General features: G+C 40.5%; 1 protein-coding gene across 1 annotated transcript in view; it reads right to left on the bottom strand.

Annotated features, from left to right (window-relative positions):
* net1 (neuroepithelial cell transforming 1) overlaps positions 1–19,239 on the bottom strand; it is a 128,680-nt gene that overhangs the window by 51,162 nt on the left and 58,279 nt on the right. Inside the window, exon 3 of the mRNA XM_080207673.1 lies at positions 14,932–14,994. Coding sequence (XP_080063799.1) covers positions 14,932–14,994 — 63 coding nt within the window. The remainder of the gene's footprint in view (positions 1–14,931; positions 14,995–19,239) is intronic.

A 19,239-nucleotide genomic window follows, 5' to 3' on the forward strand; every position in this document is an offset into this window, starting at 1 on the left:
TACTCTCCAGGATATGCATGCAATGCAAATTTACTTAAGTGCTCAATGTGGCAGAGACTCAGTCACAACAACTGTAATCTAAATGTGGGGAAAGAAAGGTATGATTACATAACAAAAAGGCAAACATGTGCCTTTGCTTTCTGGTATTATTTTTATTAGTTCTTGAGCCAAAGAATATTTTGCCACTGGTTAGGACAAGAATAAATATATAACATAATTATGCCGCACTAGAAGTAGTATTTATTTCTTGTAGCAGAAGGCAGTTTCCTGATGTGTTGATAGAGTTTCCACAAAGTTGGCAATGCATGGATTTTAAACTTTGCATTCTTGTATTCAATTCAATGGCCTAGTCTCTCCCTATCTCTGCATCATTTTCTATCTCTACATCCCAAGATGATAACTGTGCTCTTCCATCTCCAGTCTCGATACCACTCCCAATTTTAATTGTTCCATCATCGATGGTCTTGCCTTCAGAAACCAAGGCCACAAATACTGGAATTCCTTGCATACACTTTTTCACCTTTTCACTTCTCTGGTCTCCTTTAAGAGGCTCCTTAAACCTAAATACATTCGGTCATCTGCCTTAATATCTCCATATGTGACTCATGTCAGTTTGTTTAACTAATATTCATGTGAAGCACCTCGGTACCTTTGGGTAGGTTGAGAGTGTTGAAGTCATGCCTAAAACTGCAGCTCCCAGTGACTAGTTTCACAGTTAATTGGGAGGAGGCAGAAGATATTGCATGAACATAAGAACATAAGAACATAAGAACATAAGAAATAGGAGCAGGAGTAGGCCATCTGGCCCTTCGAGCCTGCCCCGCCATTCAATAAGATCATGGCTGATCTGTCGTGGCTCAGTTCCACTTTCCCGCCCTCTCCCCATAACCCTTAATCCCCTCTCTTATCAAAAACCCATCAACCCGCTTCTTAAAAATATTTAGCGAGGCAGCCTCCACCACTTCAACGGGCAGAGAATTCCAGAGATTCACCACCCTTTGAGTGAAGAAGTTCCTCCTCAACTCCGTTCTGAACTGCCCCCCCTTTATCTTGAGGCTGTGCCCCCTAGTCCTACTGTCTTTTTTGAGCGGGAAGAGTCTTTCCACCTCTATCCTATCCATCCCATTCATCATCTTATACGTCTCAATGAGATCTCCCCTCATTCTTCTAAACTCTAACGAGTACAAGCCTAGTTTATTCAGCCTCTCCTCATAGCTCAACCCCCTCAACTCCGGTATCAGCCTAGTAAACCTCCTCTGCACTCCCTCCAAGGCCAAAATATCCTTGCGCAGGTGCGGCGCCCAAAACTGCACACAGTACTCCAGCTGCGGCCTCACCAATGCCCTATACAGCTGCAGCAAGACCTCCCTACTTTTATATTCAATCCCCCTCGCTATGAAGGCCAGCATCCCATTCGCCTTCCTGACCACCTGCTGCACCTGCAGGCTGGGTTTTTGCGACTCATGCACAAGGACTCCGAGGTCCCTCTGCACCGTCGCCTGCTGCAGTTTTTCGCCACGTAAGTAATAGTCCTTCCTACCATTCTTCCTACCAAAGTGGACCACCTCACACTTGCCAACATTAAATTCCATTTGCCATTTCCTGGCCCATTCGCCCAGCCTATCTAGATCCTTCTGCAGACTCTCCACACCCTCCGCACAATTTGCCTTTCCCCCAATCTTGGTGTCATCAGCAAATTTCGACACCCTACACTCGGTTCCCTCCTCCAGATCATCTATATAAATGGTAAATAGCTGAGGCCCCAGCACCGACCCCTGGGGCACCCCACTAGTCACCAACCGCCAATCCGAATAGCACCCATTGACCCCCACTCTCTGCCTCCTATTTGACAACCAATCCTCTATCCACGCTAACACCCTACCCCCAACTCCATGTCCTCTGACCTTCTGCAGTAACCTCTTGTGAGGTACCTTATCAAACGCCTTCTGAAAATCCAGAAAGACCACATCCACCGGCTCTATCATGGAAATTACAGCACCAAAGGCAATCTCCTGTCTCGTCATGCTTGTGTTCGAACTTCAACCAGAACTATCTATTTCAATTCCACTGTTCTGCCTTTTCCTCTACACCAAGCCTTTTCAAGAAACTATCCAATTCTCTGTAATTCTTACAAAAGGTCATGGACTTGAAACATTTTGATTTGATTTGATTTATTATTGTCACACGTATTAGTATACAGTGAAAAGTATTGTTTCTTGCAACTATACAGACAAAGCATACAGTTCATTGAGAAATGAACATGGGGAAATTGTAGAAAGCATAAGATGCCGTTAGGCCTGCCAAATTCCAGCGTTTTGTTACTTCAGATTTCCAGCGCACTCAGTATTTTCCTTACCTATTATTTTTCTACTTATGATAAACAATTCCATGCTTTAAATGACCCCTCGAGATAAAATTCTTCTACTGATATCTCTACCCTGTTTTTACGGGTTGGTGAATCAGCAACAATTGTACACCATGTACATTCATCAAATATTTTATAACTTTCAAAACTTTGATTAGATTTTCCTTAGTCACCTTTATTTTCCTGAAATGTTTGGAACTATAACCTTTCATCACTAATATTAATTCACTGAATGTTTGTTGTACTCCTTGCATAAAATAAATATCCTTCCCATAACAAATTGCCCACAAAAGTAATCTAAACATGGCCTCACAAATTCAAATCTTTGAAAAAGGTTTGCCAAGTTTATTCACCACCTGACTGAGAAGATGGTGATGGGCTGCTTTCCTGAATTGTTGCATGTGTAGTGATGAATTTTGGAATGGTTTATTTGGCTACCTCAGAGCAAAACCACAGTCTGAAAGAAGGATCATGTGGAAAGTTGGGTTAGCAGCTACCCTTCCCGAAGGAAGAGGTCCAGTTCAGTTTTAATAATAATCCAGCATATTTCAAGGTAATTTTATATGTGCTATCCTACAACATTTATTCACTTAATTTCAACCTGCCATGGTGGGATCTGAACTCTCAACTTCTCAGCCCAATCCAGAAAATGACCCAAGTTGCTACATGTAATAATAAATGCTACCAAGTATACAAGTAGAGTGCCTTAAAAAGGCAGGAATGTCCCAACATAAAAATAAAGTATATAAACCTCTCATGTTGCTGCTAGTCACAGGTTGAGTTAGTGTACATACTGGCGACTAAACATAGTCACAGATGATCTGGTTTTTCAGTACACTATGACAGGAATCTATAATATGATGATGCTGAACCTTCAAAACATAAAACAGAGTAACTCTTGCTATAACAATGCATTCAAATTATCTACTGTATATTCCATTGTCAAAGCAATTGGTCTGCCTGGTTGTGCTGGTTTATTTCACAGGAGTACATTTTTTTAATCTCTGAAGTTCCTTCCAGTACTTTCCATTATTTGTGCCAATTTTTATCTATTTCTTGCAGTTTCTTTCCAGTTTGGAAAATCCCTCAAGTTGAAGGAACATTTAATTTTTGCTTTTGACACTCAATACATGTACTGTGGAATATCAGCTGAGTTTTTAAGAAGGTTATTATTTAGTTAATAGGTTAAAAGTAAACATCAGACATTTCCATTATTTTAGCAAGCTGAGCCATAGAGACAGCTAAGCTGCCACTTTACTGTGATCTATGTTGAACAAGCCACAGGTTGCTCGAGTTAACCTCAGGGTCTAGGGTTAGGGTCATGGAGAATCAGCAAAGGTTCCATTTCTCGACTACTATTCACAGAACCAACCTGGATAACAGTGTGTGGACATCAAGAAAGAACAGGTTTAGGGTCAACTGCAGAGGCAATAAAACTTGTTGATATTCACTGTTTAAGTTCACAAATTCACAGCAGACACTATTGAATTATACCTTGTCAATGTCTCCTCAATTACATTATTCAGGTTTATTAATGTCAATTACTTTGTTATGGTTAAGAAAAAACAAGTAGTATATTAATTGTCTTTGAATCCATATAAATAAGGGATACCCTCTCAGTTAATTTTTGATTATCAGTTTGTTTAAAAAAAAACATAGAATTAGGTAATAGCTGGGACTTTGGGTGGGACAGGAGAACTGAGAGACTGTCAATAAAGTCTCTCAATAAAGAAAAACTTGTGTCTCAGTTTTGACTTTGCCAGCCTGGATGGATCCAAGATACATACACAAGTAAGTACTCAATTTCTTCAAGAGAGGGGAAGGGAGAAAAATTTGCAGGAAAAAGAAATGGGAAATAAATTGAGGTAATCATATGCTGCAAGTGCAAGAGCAGGGGTCTTTCAGGAAGTGTATGACAAGATACAACACCAGATACTGTTGCAGAATATAAAAGGATAATTGGTTAAGTGAATGGTGACAAATGAAATTAAGGACTGGTCAGAGGGGAGAAAAAGGAGAAGCTGGTAAGGCTAAATTCTCAGTGATTCACAATGGTTATTTGTGTCCCATGACGTTCCAGCACTGTTTCCTTGTACTGTTTTAAACATTCTCAGAAAATGAGCAACATGGACAAGACAAACATTTGTTGCCCATCTCAAGCTATTCTTGAAAAGGTGCTGGTGGACCTTCTGTTTGAAGTTCTGCAGTCTGTGCAGTGAAGGTGCTCCACAAGAGGTTATTGCAGAAGGTCAGGGGACATGGAGTTGGGGGTAGGGTGTTAGCGTGGATAGAGGATTGGTTGTCAAATAGGAGGCAGAGAGTGGGGGTCAATGGGTGCTATTCGGATTGGCGGTTGGTGACTAGTGGGGTGCCCCAGGGGTCGGTGCTGGGGCCTCAGCTATTTACCATTTATATAGATGATCTGGAGGAGGGAACCGAGTGCAGGGTGTCGAAATTTGCTGATGACACCAAGATTGGGGGAAAGGCAAATTGTGCGGAGGGTGTGGAGAGTCTACAGAAGGATCTAGATAGGCTGGGCGAATGGGCCAGGAAATGGCAAATGGAATTTAATGTTGGCAAGTGTGAGGTGGTCCACTTTGGTAGGAAGAATGGTAGGAAGGACTATTACTTACGTGGCGAAAAACTGCAGCAGGCGACGGTGCAGAGGGACCTCGGGGTCCTTGTGCATGAGTCGCAAAAACCCAGCTTGCAGGTGCAGCAGGTGGTCAGGAAGGTGAATGGGATGCTGGCCTTCATAGCGAGGGGGATTGAATATAAAAGTAGGGAGGTCTTGCTGCAGCTGTATAGGGCATTGGTGAGGCCGCAGCTGGAGTACTGTGTGCAGTTTTGGGCGCCGCACCTGCGCAAGGATATTTTGGCCCTGGAGGGAGTGCAGAGGAGGTTTACTAGGCTGATACCGGAGTTGAGGGGATTGAGACATGAGGACAGGCTGAATAAACTAGGCTTGTACTCGTTAGAGTTTAGAAGAATGAGGGGAGATCTCATTGAGACGTATAAGATGATGAATGGGATGGATAGGATAGAGGTGGAGAGACTCTTCCTGCTCAAAAAAGACAGTAGGACTAGGGGGCACAGCCTCAAGATAAGGGGGAGGCAGTTTAGAACGGAGTTGAGGAGGAACTTCTTCACTCAAAGGGTGGTGAATCTCTGGAATTCTCTGCCCGTTGAAGTGGTGGAGGCTGCCTCGCTAAATATTTTTAAGAAGCGGGTTGATGGGTTCTTGATAAGAGAGGGGATTAAGGGTTATGGGGAGAGGGCGGGAAAGTGGAACTGAGCCACGACAGATCAGCCATGATCTTATTGAATGGCGGGGCAGGCTCGAAGGGCTAGATGGCCTACTCCTGCTCCTATTTCTTATGTTCTTATGTTCAATTCTAACTCAACAAAGAAGGAACAATGGTGCATATCAAGATGGTGTGCAAGTTGACAGTGATGGTATTATCATGCACTTGCTGCCCTTGCCCTTGGAGGTAGTGCAGCTCACTGGCTTCAGAAATTCTGCCAAAAGATGTCTTGGCGAGCTGTTGCAGTGCATCCTGCATATAGAACACTGTAGTTGTAGTACATTGGTGCAGGAATGATTTGGCTGTAGAACAAGGGGAGAAGCATCCAAATTCGCAAACACCAAAATGGGAATCACCATAAACAATTTTGTGCCGCAAAAGGAAGGAGATTTTGAGCAGATGAAATTCAATGTCAGTAAATCTGAGGTGGTATACTTAGATTAAAAAAACAATTATTATACACAGTGATAGAAATGCTGACCTGTGCGAGAGGATTTGAAGGATCAAGTTCACAAAACATTTAAAAAACCTCATTTGCATAGGGTCATTAAAAATAATTAATGGAACATCAGGCTTCATGGAAAAAGGTGTAGAAAAGAATTGATGAATCTAGATAAGCAAGATGACACTGAGAATCATGTTGTGCTCTGAACATCCAGTGTACATAATGAAGCTGAGGGAAGAGAGGGTGCAGAGCAGATTCACTAGGATGCTGTCTTTAGTAAAGAAATACACGTTAAGACAGATTTCAAAATTGACAGATGTGTATTGTTAAGTGGATTAAGATTTAATAGTATTTAAAATTATGAAGAGACAGAGTAAATAAAGACTGTTTTCAACGATTGACAGATAAGGAAACCTAGATATAAATATTAGGTTTTAATAACAGATGTAGATAAAAAGCAGAATAAATTTTGTTTTGAGTAAAAGAAAAACAATTATTGATGATGACCATGTCAACATTGAATATGTTAAAGTGGAAGTCTAGCATGTCTTGTACGGCCGATATGTTGAAAACAGCTGACATTGGCACAAAAGTTTGGGTGAAGCGTCAATATTAGGCCTGTTGCTGTGGTCCCAAATCTTACACAGGACTGCAGGCTACTCCGGGCCTTTCCCAAGTCCACTGGGCTGCATGCTTTGCATGGTTGAGAATTCAGAAGAAATAGCAGAGCTATCACCCATCATAATAATAATAATAATAATAATAATAATAATAATAATAATAATAATAATAATAATAATCAGACTGTTATTTCAAAACTATCTTTATTAGAAGAGCCTGGTTAGAAAAATGTGTCCAATCAGAAATCTGAAGTAAAAACAGAAAACATTGGAAAACTAAGGTCTGACAACATCTGTGGAGAAGGAAACAGGTTAACATTTTGAGTCCATATGACGCTTCTTCAGAGTTACAAAGAGAGAGAAGTGTGTTGGATTATACAATGTAAAGAAAGGATGGAGCAAAATAGGTCAATGATAGATGAGAACTGGGAGAAATAGCAACAAAGATGAGTAGGGTATAAGACAGAGGAAGTGTTAATGGCAGCGCGAAGGACTATCAAAGGTGCTGATAATGACATAAAGGTAAGTTAGCAGAATGTGTGAATAGGAGAACTAAAGTCAGTGCTTAGTGAAAGCAAAACTACAGTAAGAAAGGGAGTAGTTTGGGATTTTCAAAATTGGATTAAAGAAAAGAGGTCAAGATGGAGAAGAAGTCTAAAGTTGTTGAACTCAATGTTGGGTCTCGATATCTGTACTGTGCCTAAGGAGAAGACGAGGTGCTGCTCGTCCAGTTTGCATTGGGCTTCACTGGAACATTGCAGCAGGCCAACGATGCACATGTGGAAATGAGAGCAAGAAGCAGAGTTGAAATGTCAAGCAACAGTAAGGTTTGGGTAATGCTTGCAGACTGAGTGTTCTGCAAAGCTGTCATCCAGTCAGCATTTAGTCTCCCCAGTGTAGAAGAGATGGCATAGGGAGCAGCAAATATTGAAGATCAAACTAAAGGAAGTGCAAGTGAAAGGTTGCTTTATCTGGAAGGAGCATTTGTGGCCTTGAATGGTGAGGAAGTAAAGGGTCAGGTTTTACACCTCCTGCAATTAGAAAGAGACGAGTAGTTGGGGGTGAAGGAGAAGTGGACCAGGGTATCACCAAGGGAGCGGTTCCTATGGAATGCAGCAGGCGGAGGCAGGGGCAGGGAGTGGTTGCGTTGAATAGAAGATGCTTTTCATGGGGGGCACCATGCTGGAGTAGGTGGAAATGGCAAAGTGGGATCCTTTCAATGATGAGGCTAACAGGGTGAAAAGTAAAGACAAGGGAGACCTCATCGTGATTCCGGGACGGACGGGAAGGGGTGAGGGCAGAGATGTGGGAAGTGTGTCAAACCCAGTCAAGTGCCCTGTCAACCACAGAAGGGGGAAAACTCGGAAATCCAACTGTTTAATCTCCTTTGCAGAGTGGAACTTGAGCAAAAGCACTGAATTCAGATACTTAAATTAGGGAAGTAAGCTTGCAAATTTCCCTTAAAAAAATGAAAACATTTCCAAAGTCAATCTGAAGGAGGATCGAAGGCAGAACTGAATCCCTTGAAAATGTTTTAGCAATAAATAAGTTGGACACCCAATATGTATATTTACTGTTTCAGCCTAAATGAAAGATGAACACAAAAATAATTAAAGACCATTAAGAGCAAATAAAATTATCAATTTACATTGTCAATATTTTAATTGATAATGTAAACTCGAAAGCAATATTAAAATGGGAAGCATTGTTGATCTTTCTAAAGCTCAAAAGAAATATTGAGTAGATTAAAAAAATGGCAGATGGATTTCAATGTTGGTTAAATAGAACAATTAAATATTCTCAGAATAGCAGAAATATTGAGAGATGTGAAATGGAGTATGTGAAGGTTCAAGTTCACAAGACATTAAAATAAACACCTCACCTGCACAGGCTTCAGGGAACGACAACATTGACATTCTGGACAGAAAACTATATGCACAATCAAATACAAAACTCAAAAAAGTGTAAAAATTGGCAACTCAGATTACAACAAAGCAATTTTAAAAATCATGCATTGTTATTGGACTTTTTTTACCGAGGACTTGTGTCTCAGAGGTAGGTTCCAGCCCCTGAAACTTGCAGTTTTGATCCTTGGCATGTGGAAAATCAGAAGAAGCCATGGTAGGGGAAATACAATCTATTGTCACATCACTGAATTAACAAATTAAAAACTCCAAAGGCCACTGTACAAATCATGAGAGGGATCAGGATCAGCTCACCTACTGTCAAAGATAGGTATAACAGCCTTCTGGACAAGGCACAGGAGAATACCTGTGGGACTGATATGGAATTGAGTGTTGGAAAATGAGGAAATTGGAGAGAAATGAAAATGGAAAAAACCCGTGCACAGGTTGCGATGGTAATTTTGTTCATGCACTTTCAGACATTCCTTATGTAGATTGAGAGGTATGCTAAACAAACACCAAAAATAGAATGCATCAAGAAATAAAGTATTGTTCTGAATCCATTTCCAATAACACCCACATTAAGATATACTGAGTCAAAAGCTTACGCAGGTACAATGGTTGCTAAGATGACTGGTTGCTAGTAAACAGATAGAAATCTCCCTCTGTTATACTAAAGTGAGGCAATTTACTATATTGCAGAAGGCCCTATTCTGGCATGTTGGGAATCTCAAATTTATGCAAGATTGACATTCAAGAACAAATAGGATAGACAACAGTGTGTTGGAACTGGTGAGGTTTGATTTGGCAGGGGCGGAGAACAAAGGTTTTGATCACTTGACTGTCAAGTTAATACCATCAGTCAGGAAAGTCCAACAATTCATTTGGGTGACTCAGTTATTCTGAAGATTGTACTTCTTTCCAAGTGGGATATGCTGTACAGGGTATTCCAACTCTTCCCCCACATCCTCCACCTCAAAAAAATGTTCAAATACTTTACTCAGTGCAGGTCTTTCATTCCCACCTGAAGGGGCAGACAGGGCGGCTGAAAGTCAAATCTGAAACACAGTACCTCAACACTGATTATAGATGATGTAATTAAGCCTCTATACTATGCCTTGAACCTGTGACCTCCTAATTTTGAGATAAGGAAGCACCAAATAAACAGGGCCACTAGAAGTTGACAATACAATGTCACTAAGTGTTGAGCTTATATCTTAACTTTAACTAAAATTTATCAGAAGAAAATTATTGATTACTTACTACAGGTATATTCTTCTTCATTGGCTGAAGTTTATTTGCTATGCAATAATTTCCTCCACCCCACTGTTTGGGGAAATGACCTGGTTATACTGCCTTTTTAAAAGGAAAAAGAATCACACCGGTACCATGAACGTTTTTGTCCTCTCTCCCCACCTTTCCCCCGCCAACCTCAAAACACAAGTCTCAGTGCATTACAGCTTGAGTTAGAGACGACTTCTAGGCTTTTCCCCTGCTCAAGGAAGCAGTAATGAGGCCCAAAGAGACTAGAAGGGATTTAAATAAAGCACTAAAACAAATTTTAAGATGAGCATATGACAAATGTACAGCTGTCAAATCCCAGAGCCATGCCAGTTCATTGAATAACACAATGCAGTAGTGGTCTATCTGGCCCATGCTGCCTTAGTTGACTCTTTGAAGGAGTCAGCTAATCTCACCCCACTGCTCTTTGCCCATAGGCCCATAACTTTTTCCCGAGGTTCTGATTCAAAACATACGGTAAGTCAGGAGGAAGTTTGTACATTTAGAATTAACATAAATTAGTTTCTGAGAAAAAAGCTCGAGTTCCAATCTACTGTTCTTGTACATGAATTCACACTATCAGGAAATACATGACAGCAGTATTGAGGCAAGTCTGGGGAATGGTACGTTCAATACATTGAAATCTCAAGATAGAAAGGAAAAAGGAAATGGGGGAAAAGGCAGGGAGGGACGCTAGAAAGAAAGGAGGAAGGGACATCTTAAAATGTTTTACAGCTGATTTGCTACTTTTGAAGTGTACTGGCAGTACACTGCACAAATATAGGAAACGCAGCAGCTAATTTGTGTCAAGGTCACACAAACACCAGATCGTCTTGGTTTTTACTTTCTCAGTGAGAGTCAAGAGATTCAGGTTGAGCAAAAAACAGAACTCTCCTACTTTTCAAAAACTACTCACATAAGAGGCTAGAAAGATGGTTTTAAACAAAGCACTAAAACAAATTTTAAAATGAGCATATGACAAATGTACAGCTATCATATCTCACAGCTATGCCAGTTCATACAATCATACAGCATACTACTGGTCTATCTGACCCATGCTGCCTTAGTTGGCAGCAAAGTGGCATGGTAGTTAGCACTGCTGCCTCAGAGTGCCAGGGACTCAGGTTCAATTCCGGCCTTGGGTCACTATTTGTGCGGAGTTTGCATATTCTCCCCGTGTCTGTGTGGGTTTCCTCCAGGTGCTCAAATTTCCTCCCACAGTCCAAAGATGTGCAGGTTAGGTTGATTGGCCATCCTAAATTGACCCTAATGTCAGAGAGATTAGCAGGATAAATATGTGGGGTTACAGGGCCTGGGTAGAATTGTGGTCAGCGCAGATTTGATGAGCCAAATGGCCTCCTTCTGCACTATAGGGATTCTATGATAAGGGGTGGGAATTTACAGCCTGGCTCAACCTGAGGCTGAAAAATCCCACCCGAGGTCAACAAACATTTCCACTATCTGCCCCTAGCCCGCTACAATTCCGGGGTGGGCGGGGCAGTAGAATTCCGGCAGAGGTCTGTCATTACCATCTCAGGGGGCAGACATTGCAGCTTGAAGTCTCATTTGAAAGACGGCACCTCAGCACTGAAGATGATGTACCAAAGTCTCTGTACTGCGCCTTGAACCTATGACCATCCAGTTTTGAGATGAGATGAGAAAACATCAAGTAGTCAAAATAGAAGAGCCATTAACTTGTACTTATGGTAGAACACAAAACATACCTATTGTCCACAGGGTCCCAAAGTGAAGCTATGAAACCATCCCTTCTTACCCCCACAACCACCCGGAAATATCAAGGCTGGGTGATTAGGATATGGTAGGTATTCAATCAACAGTGTTTTGATCTGGACAGTACATGCAGGGATAATTTTTGGCCATTGTATTCATACTTGCATTTATATAGAAATTTATCTCACAAACAAAATATTTATTATGATCAATTACATCCAAGTGCAAACATCATTGATTTTTAGACAAACAGGCTAACTAAGGCCAGTCTAAAAAAGCAATACATAAATGCTAAGTACAGAAAGACACAATTGTTCCCATATTTCTTAATCACTTCTGGATTATTCCAAAAATATTAATTTTTCACCTCTCCATCTGCATGATTTCTGATAGTGGCATCATCTACACTCATTGGGTTAACTGTCTCTCATGTGATGTGGAGCAGGCTTGAGGGACCAGCTGGTCTCTGTCAATTTTATAAGTCAGCACATTTGCCACCATTTCACTTATCCTATAAACTCTGCTGATGGCCAAGGATCTCAACCTTGACAAGAAGTCTTTACAATCTCATCAACGTCCGAAGGCGTCTTTAAACTGAGATTGAACCTGGCATTTGTTTTTGAAATTAAAAGGAACTTTACTGGCTACTTGCTGAAAGATTTCGTTCCCTGCACTATGAGTGGAGAACTGAGGATTTTCAAAACAGATCTCAAATAGAAAGAATTTACAAGATAGACCACAGGATTGAAAATGGAAAGAGACATATTGGTTCTTCGGTATCATTTCATTATAGCTTCTAGGAATTTGTTAGATAAGGGATATGAGATCTGGCAGATTTGGCTCCATCTGGCAATTCCCCCACTTACCACCACTCCACTCCTCCCCACTTTATCTTGTCTGTGAAGCCACTTCCAAATATGAACTGAATAATAAACAGTACTTTCCTTATTCACTCAAAAATCACCAATGGCACTCCCTCAGAACCCATCTTTGGCTCATCTCTCACTACAGACTGCCCAATTCTGAAATGTGAGCTCTTTCTTTCATTGCAGGTGCTCTACCTTTTGAACATTTTATGGTTTTGCTTCAGATTTATCAGACTCAAAAACTGTCTCAGTAGATGGATTTTGAATCAGCACTGCTGCCTCACAGAGCCAGGGTTCCAGGTTCGATTTCCAGCTTAGGTCACTGTCTTGTGTGGAATCTGCACATTCTCCCCATGCCTGAATGGGTTTCCTCTGGGTGCTCTGGTATTGTCCCACAATCTGAAAGACGTGCTGATTAGGTGCATTGGACAAGCTAAATTCTCCCTCAGTGTACCTGAGCAGGTGCTGGAGTGTGGCGATAAGAGGATTTTCACAGTAACTACATTGCAGTGTTAATGTAAGCCTGCTTGTGACATAATACTTACTTGTATTCGTACGAATGAATTGAAAACGCACTCACAATATTTGCAGTATTATTTGCATTCAGTCCAATAATTATTTTCAGGCTATTAAATTGCATGCTTAATTGGATCCCTTCAATGGTGAATTAGTAAATATGGTATTTTGTTTAAATTGTAGACTACAAGGCAAATAGCATATGGAACGCAGTTTAGAGATATACATTTTAAAAATGATATCTCCAGTGCATTTGTAATAGCACAGAAGTGACTCCAGAAACCAGTCTGATTTGTCACACACCCATGCAAAATAAAAGCAGAATTTCTTGTTAACACGATATACTTCTTAAGGAAAAGAGATTGCTGACTACAAATCCAGTCTCCGAGCAAGAAATCTCTTTCAGCTTTCCATTACGTCCACATTCAAGTTTTTTAGTATATATATATATATAGTATACACATATATGCGTCAATTTGGAGTTTACAATGTCGCTTCCTTGGGAAAGAAAGAACCCATATTTTGAATGATTTGATTTATTATTGTTACGTGTATTACTATACAGTGAAAAGTATTGTTTCTTGCATGCTATACAAATAGAGCATATCGATCACTGAGAAGGAAACGAGAATGCTGAATTTAGTGTTACACTCATAGCTAGGGTGTAGAGAAAGGTCAACTTAACACAAGGTAGGTCCATTCAAAAATCTAATGGCAGCAGGGAAGAAACTGTTCTTGAGTTGGTTGGTACGTGATTGAAGACTTTTATATCTATTTCCTGAAAGAAGAAGGTGGAACAGAGAATGTCCAGGGTGCGTGGAGTTCTTAATTATGCTGGCTGCTTTGCTGAGGCAGCGGGAAGTGTAGATAGAGTCAGTGGATGGGAAGCTGATTTGTGTGATGGATTGGGCTACAGTCACAACTTTTTGTAGTTTCTTTCTGTCTTGGGCAGAGCAGGAGCCATACCAAGCAGCGATACAACCAGAAAGAATGCTTTCTATGGTGCAACTGTAAATGTTGGGAGAGTTGTAGATGACATGCCAAATTTCCTTAGTCTTTTGAGGCACTTGGTTGAATACCTCATCTGAAAGACTGTACCGCGGACATTACTCTTTCAGTACGGAGCTGAAGAATCAGTCTAGATTCAACCTCAATTCACTTTCAAGTCCCTGCATCCTTGTGAGTCAGAGAAATGAGGGCACAACCAACTCAGTGATACCTCAGCGCTCCACCACACCCACACCCACCCACCATAGGATCCGAAACAGATTTTTAAAATTTGTTTTCCTCTGATTGCCATCTCAACACTGTGGTTTCTTTGATTGAGTTTTTTTTCAAAGTTGACTCTTAACCCATTGTTGTGACAGCCAACTTCCTTACAGTTCAAGAGGATGAATACTTACACAGTCAACATTTGATTTGAAGACCATGATGTTAGTAATTGATTGGTGAGGTAACAGAAGGAAACTGGTGCTTATGCAACTCTGACTAGCATGAGAGACCATCACCTTGAGGTGAGGAATGGAGGCAACGTAAACAAAAGAAAAGACCCAGTTTATCAAAAGTAAAATGGAAATATTTCTTGAGATAATAGAACAAAATGTTTTAAAAACCTGTATTCAATATGGGCTGGTTGGACCAAATGGCCTGTTTTTGTGCTATAGACATATCATGCGCCAACATCTGTCACACCAACAATTTTACATAAACACCTTGTGTTTTGAGATTTTTGCTTTGCAAGATTATTGCGTCACACTAAGTATTGGAGATGCTAAATTGAGTACAACCTCCCTAACTGCCAATTCCATTAGTAACAAAGCTGCTCTTTAAAAACATATTAAATCAAATCAAATGTTGCAGGTAGCCTCTATTTTGTCGGGTTACATGCATTAGCATACCTTAATATCTAGGCTGCAAAGGCTGACAACATCATCATCTTTCGCTCGCCGTTTCCTTTTCTTCTGGGGGAAAGAGAAACAAAGTCTGAACAAATTTCCCAGCAAATATATTTAAAATACATCAGAAATACCAATGAGTTAGTTTGGTTCATCCACAAAAACAATTGCTCTAATAAGGTACATGCAATACATGTGGCACGATTTACCACGCAATTCCAATAACACTTCAGGTTATAAAACCAACAAGTTCCACTTGCATTATTAATAATCTTACAACTTTGCCAGTAACATAAATTCAAAATATTGACCAAAATGCAAATGCACTTCAATCACATAAAACTGTAACATGTTTCACTTGCGCAGAGAAAAACACAAGTTAAGAACTTTGATACACAGCAAACAGCACAATATTTGGTGCTCATTTTCAACATTAGGTCCTTTAAAATGAGGGGAGGTGTCGACTGGTGTTCATCCCAGCTGAATTGCATTGCTAAAAATGGAGCTTTTATGTTGACTCATGAAAATTTGGTTCTCAAACATTACCATTGAAATAAGGGGGCCAATTTTAGCCTTGTTAAAGTGGTGAGCCAGCAAATGGCCATGGCTGTCTCCTATCTGACACTAGAGATGTACCAAGAGTGGCCTTTGTATTCTCAGGCACTGTTTTAAAATTTATTTATTAGTGTCACAAGTAGGCTTACATTAACACTGCAATGAAGTTATTATGAAAATCTCCAACATCCGTTCAGATATACTGAGGGGGAATTTAGCATGGACAATGCATCTAGCCAGCATGTCTTGGACTGTGGGAGGAAACCAGAGCACCCGGGAGAAACAGACACAGCAAGAATGTGCAGACTCGCACATACGGGGACCGCAGCCAGGAATCGAAACTGGTTCCCTAGCGCTGTGAGGCAGCAGTGCAAGCTACTGTGCCGCCCTGAAGTAGATAAATAAGTCCACAAGAAAATCCTGGTAACACTCACCATTATTTGCATTCAGAAAGCACCCAGTTTTCCCAACTGCCTTCTGTTTGCCTTTTTTTTAAAATGCAAGTTAATTAATTCTTGAGAACTCACTCCAATCAAAAACCCCTCGAGATACGATAATGCTGATTTCCTCACTACAGTATTTGTATAACAATCTAGATTTATCCCTTCAAGGCTGAAGATCTCCAACGTTCTCCTTGCAGTTCTACACTTCACAAAATACACATCATCTTGAACATACACAATCTACGTTCAAGCAAAGACAAGCTTTCCAGGTCACATTGGTTCCTGGTGACCCAGACAGCTCTTGTCTGACCTTCAAATCCCAGGTGGTATTTACTGTTCCTCAGTATGATCTTTATCCAGCCTGCAGCACATTAACATGTTGTTGGCTTTCCTGACAGCCAATTTTTCATTCTGCACCGCTCCTTTCCTTCATATCTCTCCTATCACATTCTCTTGAAGGCCTGCTCAATTTCATTTTGCTTCCTTCTCAAGTTACTTTTTTCTGGTTATTTCTAGAGGACTGGTCACCTACGGCAATACTTAAGACTGAAATAAACCTTTGTTGCTTAAAAGTTTTTTTTTAACCCTCATATGGTGCTATAATCCAGATGTGGATGTGCCGGCATTGGACTGGGGTAAACACAGTTAAAAAGTCTGACAACACCAGGTTTAAGTCCAACCAATTTATTTGATAGTACACTCACTAGCTTTCGGGTTAGTCCCTTCATCAGGTGAACGGAGAGTTCTGGCCTCAGACAGAGCATATAAAGCACAGACAGTTTACAGATTACTGACTAGAATGCAAATCTTTACACCTAACCTGCTGTTCAAGTCTTAAAGTGGTCGACAATGTGAGTGGAAGGAGCACTGATCACAGGTTAAAGAGATGTGTATTGTCTCCAGACAGTACAGTAAATGAGGTTTTGCAAACCCAGGCAAGTCACGGGGGTTACAGATAGTGCGACATGAACCCAAGATCCTGTGCGCGGAACTTGGCTATCATCCAGAACAGGGTGATTATACCACCTCAAGATGGCATCAGTTATATCGTCCACAGGAAAAGCACTGTTGGTGGCAAAAAGGAATATGCATTGCTGGTGCTTTCAAGAAGAGTTGCTATTCACACAGGCATCTCCACATCATGGCTGTCAAGGAGACTGTTTTCTTTTGGTCACAGGCAATGTTGAGTTTCACAATCATGCCACACCCATCAGGAAACGGGCCACGACAGAATTTTAACATATTCTTTAGTTCATGAAACCCAGGTGCTTCTCATTAGAAACTGAAATATCTCACAAGGGGCTAATTTTAAAAAGAATACAACAAGCACCAGCCCTGAGGTTTTGACAGCAGGAATGAATTTCTCTTTTACACATTGCACTTAATTTTAAAGCTAGCTTTCCATATTGTATGAACTGAAACATTGCTTGCATGAATATCTCAACATCTTGCATGCCACATTTGGGGCATGGATGGATAACAAACATTAAATACGATTTCACAGAACAGAATTGAAAATCTCATACTATTTTTATTGTCACTAAATGATCAATAAGGGTGTTGATCCTAATGATATGGAGATGCCAATGTTGGATTGGTTTGGACAAGATGAGAGGTCACACGACACTGTCCAACAGGTCTATTTGAAATCACAGCTTTCTGACCATTGTTCCTTCATCAGGTGTTGATCCTAGGAGTACAGGGTAGAAACATACTGTATTTTTAAACATGCTGTACGATCAGAAATTCTCTCAAAGCCCATTAAAAAAAACCCAGTGGCATGGGGAGGCAATGGCCTAGTGATAATATCGTTAGACGATTAATCTAGAAACTCAGCTCATGTTCTGGGGACCCAGGTTCGAATCCCACCATGCAAGATAGTGCAATTTGAATTCAATTAAAAAACATATCTGGAATTAAGAATCTACTAATGACCATGAAACCATTGTCAATTGTCAGAGAAATCCATCTGGTTCACTAATGTCCTTTAGGGAAGGAAATCTGCTGTCCTTACCCGGTTTGGCCTACGGGTGACTCCAGAGCCACAGCAATGTGGTTGACTCTCAACTGCTCTCTGAACAAGGGCAACTAGGGATGGGCAATAAATGCTGACCAGCCAGCAATGCCCATGTCCCACAAATGAATAAAAAAAAACTGCTCTCCCAACAAGGGAAAAAAAGTGATAGGTATCAGACGGGAGAACATCAATACCAATAGATGTGATGGTTTCATTTTAATTTTTCACTATGAACTGCATTTTATTGGTCAAGCACTTCTTAATGACAATTGATAAAGGCAGCCCTCTGTTTCTAAAATTTAGATTTTCCCCCCAAGTATCCTAAAACTATTTCACAAATAGGTTTTCAATTTTGCCACAGACACAAACATTAGGGAAACCAAAGGTGTTTGATGGGTGCGCACGTTAAAGCTTACTGTACCCACATTCTCACACCCTTGTCTGATGTTCTGAATGACTGTTTAAGCAGAGTTTCAATTTCTTGTACTGAGTTTTCCTTGGACAATTAGTTTCTTTTCATGGAAATGAATCCATTCTTACTGTAGGTTGTACTGAAAGCAGAGTGCAGGCATAAACAGGAAGAGACGAAGACAGCAATATTTTAGCAAAGGAAACTGCTTTAAAATAAACGTCCCTGTCTGCAGAGAAAAATCCGATCTGAAGTCTTCCACTTATTTGGGTCGCACTTTATCACAACGAATAGATTTGAATTCTATTTTGACCAGCGGGTAATCAACCTATTCACAAACCATTCATTTAACTAATTACAAGTCCTTCATAACTCATTTACATATGGTGCAGGTCTCCAGGCTTGCAATGAAAACAGCAAAAGCTACTCACAGCATATTGAGCTGATACACGAAATAGATTTTGCATTAAAAACAGTTGAATGCAAAGTGATGGGGGAAGAGTTTCAAAGTGCCAGCAATGTGTTAAAATCCTTACTTGCTCAACTGCACTGGCAAAAGGTGAATCTGCTGCTTGGAACATCAAGCTTTCACATTACTTTGTAAACACAATGTGTGAATCTATTGCTTACCTTGTTTCCTCTTTCAAGTAGGAGATACACCTCCAATTATCAGAAGTGCAGTCATAGTAATGTTCTAAACAGCAGGATAGCCTCATTTAATATTAACCTAATGTAATACCTCTGAAGCGTATTGGAAAGTGCACCAGTAAAATCCAAAACCTCACACCAGCCTGAAGTGCAAATGGATTTGTCAGTCACTACCCTAAATGAAAATGTGAATGAAGTAGTGACAGCCCGGTTTAGCTCTGTAAAGTGAAAAGTAACAA

The sequence above is a fragment of the Carcharhinus amblyrhynchos genome, chromosome 19 (genome assembly GCF_965287045.1).
Source record: "Carcharhinus amblyrhynchos chromosome 19, sCarAmb.v2.hapA, whole genome shotgun sequence".
Lineage (NCBI taxonomy): Eukaryota > Metazoa > Chordata > Chondrichthyes > Carcharhiniformes > Carcharhinidae > Carcharhinus > Carcharhinus amblyrhynchos.